Consider the following 8173-nt stretch of genomic DNA (forward strand, 5'->3'; position numbering starts at 1 on the left):
GGGTGGTAGCTTAGTACGAGCAGGTGATCAATTAACTTCTCGCTCAGCTGCTAATTTTGGTAGTTTGTTCTTAAATGAAATAAAGCTAAAAAATAATGAATTAGTGATATCTAGACCATATAGTAACATCAATGAGATTAGAGTTAAACAAATTAGCCCATGACTGAAAAAAATGATCGTCGATATAGATAACACTCTCGAGTTTGATGAAAGGGATTATTCTAATCTAGCTGTTGATGAAAAGAAAATTATTGAGCGTATTATCAAAAAGCAGAAGCATATGTCTAATACTAACACTGAAAATTTAATTAATAATGATAATATGAAAATCAAAAAGAGACTCCGGATTTTAGTTAGTGAAATAAACGCAGTAAATAATTCCTCTATATTAATTAAAGAGGCTTTAACTCTTTTTAAAGAGCTTTATAAGAATGGTAGCATTAGCCACAGTAAATACCATATCATTGCCCGAAACGTTAAATCACATATTGACTAGATATTCATGTTCCATCTTGATAGTGCAATCAATTTAATGCTTTTTTATTTAATTTTTAATGTATTTCTTATTATTACTCTAATATATAATCTTATATGAGTCTATCAGATTTTGAAAGAGATTTGATTATTGAAAATTCAAAATTTGCAGATATCCATTTTGAATATTGTCGAGCATTCTGGAAATTTGACCATACAAATACTTGTAGAGAATTAACAACGCTTCGATCTTATGTGAGATGTGATAGTCATTATTGTAAAAAGTACAACTTTCATTATGGATATTCAATTACATATGAAAAAAATGTCTTACTATTAATAGATAGCCTACCGAGTACTACAACTGAGTTAACTTATTTAATCATGATGCTTATATATAAAAATATATCATTTAGTTATTGTATTAATTAAACTTCATATTCTGGGTCTAGTGATAATTGATATTCAACACTTGAAGGTTTGAATGTTTCCTTACATAATTCTTCAAGATTAATTTTAATTAGTTCAAAATTATATTTGCTATATAATGTTCTAAAAAATCCATGACAAATACTTCATCAAAAAGATATGAATGAAAGTAATTTTTTTTAAATGAGATTCAGCAATCATTATTGATAATTTTTCATATTTTTCAGATGTAAATGATATTGAATTTATAATTTCAAGTGATTATTTTACTGCTTCAAATTCAGGTTAATTTTTAAACCACTTTTGTTCTAATAACCATTTACAATAATTTTTATCTTTTAAAATACTTTCCAAATCATTATATAGAGCTGGCCAAGGGGAACAGGGCCACGGGTAGCGCGAGAACGACGTCCATGACCTGGGATGAATCGCGGCGACGATATGACGGCCAAACCATGGGACCTAACTGGGAACACAACTACTACGCCCGCCGATCGAAGGCGCATATAACGACGAAGACTACCCTACGCCCGAGAATCGAGTGGACGAAAAGGCGGACGCCCGAGCCAACCTGCGTGCGAAACGACGAAATCGACTGGACAATACTCCTGACAGCGAGGAAGAAGCAAAGGAATACCAGGAAGAACAGCGTAAGCAAGCTGAGCGGTGGCGAATCAACTAGGCCAACCGTCCCCCAAAGGAAAAGCGTGTCGACCACGCCATAGTGGTGCGTGCGGCTCATGATCGCAGGATGCTGGACACAACCCTACCAAGCAGCTCGGGATAGGGACCTTATTCAAGCGGACCAACGACGCCAAGCAGCGGAGGTTGAAGGCCCAGAATCAACCCCAGTGGACCTTCATTGGTGGTGACAGACGTCCAACCCCTCGGATCACCTGTATGGACAGAATCTTCCTGGTCAGATGGATGAAGAAGCGGGAAACATATGAGGACAAGCTACTGGCAAATGCGCAACTCATGGGTGGCGAGTGGCGACGGAGTGCTGTGGGGTGGATCCCATCCACTGACCGCTGCCTCCTGAAGGCTACATGCACTTATGTGTGGCGAGTACCTGTGGAACAACTTGGTGAGGACGAATACCGTGACCGCATCATGGAAATCGTCGGGCAACCAGCGACCAAGTGGACACCCACCAAGTCGGGCATGCACACATACTGTCGTGCGCTGAGCGTTGATACCCATGGCGACGTGACCAGTCGCCTGGTGTACCAAGGGACGTGTGGTCGCAGAACACGGCATCGGACAAGCCTGGAAGTTCTTTGCTCGACAAATGGACCACTGCAAAAGGATGGCTCATGTTAGAGTCGTTGATATCAATGCAACGCGGTAAGACATGAAACGATCTGATATGTGGCCGCCACCGATGGTTAAACTCGTAATAAGTTTCGCATGCAATACTTGGAACACACAGCGGACGAGGCAATTGCAGGTATTCAGTCCATGTGTATCGTATTTAACTTAACAATGAGGAATTGAGCCGAATCGTTTTGCGTGTGTACACGGCTCGACTTGAGCCGTCTTATCTCCGTGCTGAGAACATGGAAGGCATGGACACCCACCAAGTCAGACATGCAAACATACTGTCGGGCGCTGAGTGTCGACCCCCATGGAGACGTGATCAGCAGCCTGGTGTCATTTATGGAGAGGGTTGGTGATGTGATCGACGAGAACGGTTTACGTCAACAACTCAAGGACCCGACCATGGTGAGAACGTTCGTGAAGGTAGTAGCAGCGCGTGTCACACCCAGCTACCTGCTCGACAGAGTAGAAGAGCAAATGAAGATCATGCCGGCAAACAACCTGGTGGCCTTTGCCGACATCCTACGCGAACAGCTCGATCGAACGCACGATGCGGACATGGTCAATCAGCAAATGAACAGCTACGGTTCAAAGCGGAAGGGCGTCGCATTACGAAACATGCGAAGAAAGCCAACCAAGCTGTTCGAGACCAGCGGGAATTCCGAGGAAATTACCCACGTCCACCAGGTGGATACATCAAGCCGGAACGAAGTGCGGCGGTGTGGTCGCCGTTGACCTAGAAGCGAACAGGGGACCCACCAGCCACGAAGTACGGACCGCAAGCTAATGCGCGCTGAAGACACGATGACCGTCCTGCCCAAGCTGTGTGTGATGAAGGGCGCCCTCGATTTACACCAGGCCGGGATGACCGCGGCATGCTATGCTTTGTCTGCCAGCAGCCCGGACACATAGCCCGGGAATGTCCCAACAAAAAAGACGGGGATAGCGGCGATACAAGCTGGAAGAAGGGCAAGAACGCCGTCAAGCGGTTCAAGGCGCGGGAGCGCAAAGCGAATATGAAAGCGAAGCAGATGAAGAAGCCCCCACCGCCCACCATGGAAGATGATGGGCGCTGGGTGCGGCTGAACAGTGTGCTGAAAGTTCCTTACTGCCCGGACACCGGTGCATACCAGAACATTATGCCACAAGCCATGGTGGATGTACTTCAAGCGTTACAGCCCTAACTTCAAGGTGTCAAGTTGGCGGTACCATTTGTGGGAACAGCATGCAATCAGATGCCGTTCGAAGCAAGCTCCTACCTGGACCTTACGCTAACAATGCAGACGGCCGATGGGCCAGTCAAGGTACCAGGCAAGCGCCGCTGCTACGTGGTCAACGATGGAGACGAATTCCTCGTCTCGGACGACACCCTCAAGACCATTGGTATCGACATCGACCGCCTGTTGGAACAGGTGGCGCACCTACAAGTGGATGAGGATGGCGATGATCTGGAAGAAGTTGGTGGCGACTGCATGAATTTGCCCCAGCGATCGACCGTCAGAGCCGCGACCATGAAGGCGGTGCTACCTGTAGCCACGAATGAAGTCGAGGAAGCCTTACAAGGCATGATCGACGGCGCAGTCGATAACAGCTTTACAATGGAACATGTTAAGTACTTGTGCGATGTGCGCAGCAAGCATGACATATGGCGACTCAAGTTCGACGGGTCAGACCCACCAGCGAAAATGAAGCCGCTGAAGGTGACCCCGAAGGATGGGTGTGTTCCTCGTTACCGAGGAAGCACAACCTCCTGGAAGAGAGGTTCCTTAAGTTGTTTACACAAGAATTACTCGATGCAGGCGTGATCAAGAGCAACCAGTAGAGTGCGTGGTGTGGCCCAGTGAGCGCAGTTCTCAAGCCAGATGGGCACAAGTCATTGTAGTCGGCTGACAAGTGGAGCGACGATGACGTGCTCAAGAACTACCGGTTAACCAACGACTACCGCGTGCCGAAGGCAGGGACAATGCCATTCCAAGCTACCATCCTCCAGAACCTACGGGGCAAGGAAGCGACGGGCGTGTTTGACCTGTCCAATTGCTTTTGGCAGTTCCCACTGCATTCAGATAGCTGGGACAGTTGTCGTTCATGCTGAACGGATGTGTGTACACCCCGGACCGAGTGATGCAAGGCCATGGGGACAGTGCCCTCTAGGTACAATCAACGAACAAGAAGTGCTACAAGGACCTGCTCTACAAGAACATGCTGATCTGGATCGACGACATTTTCATGTACACCGACATAGTGGAAGAGTACGTGGAGGCCCTCCAGTCGTTCTTTGATCGAGTGGCCCAGTACGGGTTCAAGTTGAGTCCGGCCAAGACCAAGCTGTTCACGGACTAAGTCACGTGGTGCGGACGCATCATGAGTGGTGATGGCGTCAAGCAAGATCCTAAACGCATTGGGTAAAAGGCGACTTGGTAGCAGGAGCCTTCGTGGTAGTCAAAGGAACCGCTGTCGTGGAATCAGGCGACTTCGTGGTGGTGGAAGGAGCTTTGGTGATGGTGCTGGTTGCAACCGTGGTCGTCGCAGGAACTGCCGTCATGGTAATAGGCGACTTGGTGGTGGTTTCAGGAGCCTTCGTCGATGTGCTGGATGCAGCCGATATAGTCGAAGGAGTATTGGTAAAAGGCGACTTGGAGGTGATGCAATGAGCCTTGGTGGTGGTGCTGGGTGCAGACGCGGTAGTCGCAGGAGTAGCAGTAGTGGTGACTTGGTGGTGATGCTGGGTGCAGCTGTGGTAGTCGCAGGAACAGCTGTCGTGGTACAAGGAGCCTCGGTCGTGCATGGTTTAGCGGTGGTTGTTTTCGGGGCCAAGGCCGTAGGGTTGGGATCTGTAGTAAATTCCAGGGTGCTTGCTCCTTCAGCTGCAATGGTGGATAGCAAGAGGCCAATTAATACGGTGGTCGAGACGATGTAGCGAATTGTCACCATGGGTAAGTTTGGGTGTCTACTGCCAAGGCAATTTGAGAGTGATGAAAAGCGATCGCCCTATTCATCAAATAGCTCATCACCATGCCAACTTCCGCTGTACCTTTACTCCCTATGTTTAGAGACCATAGGATACACACTTCATATTAGTCCTTTACCTACTGTCTCCGACGTACCGCACCGGTATGGATGGCATAAGACCGAACCATTCTGGTAGGCGTCAAAAACCTTGTGAATAGTTTTATAGACGTAATCGTCCTTACAACCTCTTAGGTGCGACTAATTCGCACTTAAGAACTGGGGTACTAAGTATACGCTAGCATTATTTAAAATAAATTATGCACTTGTTGTCTGTGCCGGCTTGCACAACCAGCTACCGTGCTCACGACGGTAGACTTCGATGACAAATCCAACAGTGTCTTCATTGTCATTCAGGTTATGTGTCAATACACTTACAGTGTACCGAGGGAGGCTCGGTAAGTCCTAGCCTGGGCCTAAATAGGATCCACCGAGGGACTAATTAGTTGCTCCCTCGGCAAGTCTAAAAATAGAACCCGCCTACTGTCAACTGCACACACACTTGCACGGGTAGTTGATCCGAGGCACGACCGAGAACACTTCCCCCCTACAACGGGTGGCCAAACTCATGCTCCATGTCGTCAAGCATTTCGCCCACACCGTAATCATCAAGGCGGCTCATAGTCCAGCGCCGAAAGAGTACTGGAACGTCTTCGTAGATGGACAGAGCCGGCTCCCAAGATGACCCAAGATCATCGAGACCGAGCCACTTGACCTTCATTTGCCAGGCACCATCACTGATACGGAGGTCTTGAAGAGCTTCAACGTAGAAACCTTCATCACCGAATGCAATTTGCTCCTTCAGGTCTTCATCGAAGTCTCGACCGCCTTCGCAGTAAAGCCGGAGGCGGCTGGTATGGTGCAAAGACGTTTCGCCTGGTGGCACCAGCTGTTGCACTTCCAAAAGATGGTCCGAGACCGCCTTCACGACACGGCATGGTCCTTTCCAACGCAAGGATAACTTACCCAGATGCTGCAGCGCCCGAGCCACGAGAACAAAATCGCCCAAAGCAAATCGGGCGAACTTAACCGAGCGCTTGCCATTGCGCTGAGTTCTGGCCTTCGCGCGCTTCACGCCGGCTGTTGCTACTACCGTTTTGTGCATCGTACACAACGCCTCGGCAAGCCCGGTTATATGGCGTGCAGTCTCCATCTTCACCCAGTCGATGGTAGTTTCGCGGGCTTCCTCGGGATGGACTAAGCCAGACAATGGAGGAGTCGCCAGGAGGCCGGTAAACGCTGTCGTAGGTGCAATTCCGCCCAGATGGTCGGACGGATGTTGGTTCAAGGACGATTGGACTAGCGGTAACACCATAGGCCACTCCGTGGGACGCAGGCGCATCTCGCTGCACAATGCCTTGAGTGTCCGCACGATGACTCGGTTCACCACCTCGACCATTCCATTCGCTCATGGGCAGTGAGGCGGGACAAAATGGCGATGGACCCGAACATCGGACCCATCGTGTTAATCAGTTCGTTCTTGAAATGGGACCCACAGTCGCAACCAGGTCTTCACAACGCCGAACAGACCGAACCACTTCATCAGCGCCGAGGCGGTTTCGACAGCCGTTGCCGATACACTCGCGTGGAGGCGTACGAACCCGCTCATATCATCTTTGATGACTAGCACATTTTTGAGGCCACCCTCGGCCTCCGGAAACGAAACCCAGTCGAAATGGATTAGCTCGTTGGGCTTGGTCGCATGCAATGCTTCGCCCCAAGGCCGAGGCACAGACTCTCCGTCGACCACCATGCAATGGAGACATGCGCGGACGAAATTCTTCACGTCGGCTTTCAGGGTCGGCCAATCGAACATGTCGGCTTCCGAGGCAGTTGGTGCTTCCACGAGGCGGTGACCAGCCACACCCGCATGAGCCACCACACATATGCGCACTTGCATCTCGAGCGCATCGTCAGGGATCCAAATCTTCCCCGAGGCCGACAAAAAACATTTCTTCTCGGCGCTCCAGGTCGAACATCGCTCACGCTCGGGGTGTTCACGTTGTAATTTGCCGTGATCGCATTCGCCGTCGGCCATACGAATTCCTCGGCACGTAACGGGGAAACTAATGCCAGTTTCTGCATTCGGGCGCCTCGGTCGGGCCCCGCTAAACTGCCCCATCTGCTGAGGAGGTCGGCCCACAGATTGTTTGCAGGACTCAACCACCGCAAACGCCTCCTTCTCGACAATCAGTCATCGCTCGCTCGAACGTCGGAATGCGCCACTAGGAATGCCAACAGTTCGTGTCACTGGTTATTTGCAGGCAGTGCGAGATGCTCGGAGGGGACCTGAGTTGCGACTACCCCCCAAAACCCCTCGCTTGCATCGGTGTAGAGGCACACCATCTTATCAGGGTCCTGGTGGGACAGAGGCACTATGCGCTGTAGCGTCGCTTTGACCCTCTCGAAACAGGTCAAATGATCCTCGGCCCATCCGACTGAACTCAATGCCACTCTTGCCAACGAGGTTTTCTTGCGGGAGTCGGCTGCTTTGGCCGCAATATCCATCAACCTCGCCAACGGGGCAACTAGCTCGGTGTACTGAGGGATGTTCGCACGCATCCAATTCGTCACACACAGGAACTGCTGCAGGTCCGCAGCGGTCTGCGTTGGCTCGAGCCCGCACAGGCCTTGCACTCGGCTCGGCGAGTGCGCTACACCCTCGGCGGAAATTTCTTTCCCACACCAGATCGTCCGGGTCGTGTAAAATGTGCATTTGCCCAGATGCAACTTCAAACCGGAAATGTGGCAGATCCCCAGCACTTGTCGGAGCAACTGCAAAAGCTCCGTGGTCGTACCATCGTATCCCAGTAGGTCGTCAAGCCATCCGAGGACATCATGCATGAGCAGATCGCCGAACAGTTCGTCGACCACACCTTGGCAATAGGCCACTGCGTCAGACTGTCCCATTAACACCCGGGTCGGCGTAACAACACCGACCGGC

General features: G+C 50.1%; 1 protein-coding gene across 1 annotated transcript; it reads left to right on the forward strand.

Annotated features, from left to right (window-relative positions):
- Window positions 1-1358: 1358 nt before the first annotated feature.
- H257_16254 (hypothetical protein) lies at window positions 1359-3407 on the forward strand (the record flags this gene model as incomplete). The annotated part of the gene is made up of 4 exons (XM_009844625.1): window positions 1359-1553; window positions 1654-2127; window positions 2470-2910; window positions 3120-3407. The coding sequence occupies 4 exons, from the start codon at window positions 1359-1361 to the stop codon at window positions 3405-3407; spliced, it is 1398 nt and encodes a 465-aa protein (XP_009842927.1).
- Between the last annotated feature and the right edge of the window lie 4766 nt (window positions 3408-8173).

The sequence above is a fragment of the Aphanomyces astaci genome (genome assembly GCF_000520075.1).
Source record: "Aphanomyces astaci strain APO3 unplaced genomic scaffold supercont1.82, whole genome shotgun sequence".
Lineage (NCBI taxonomy): Eukaryota > Oomycota > Saprolegniomycetes > Saprolegniales > Verrucalvaceae > Aphanomyces > Aphanomyces astaci.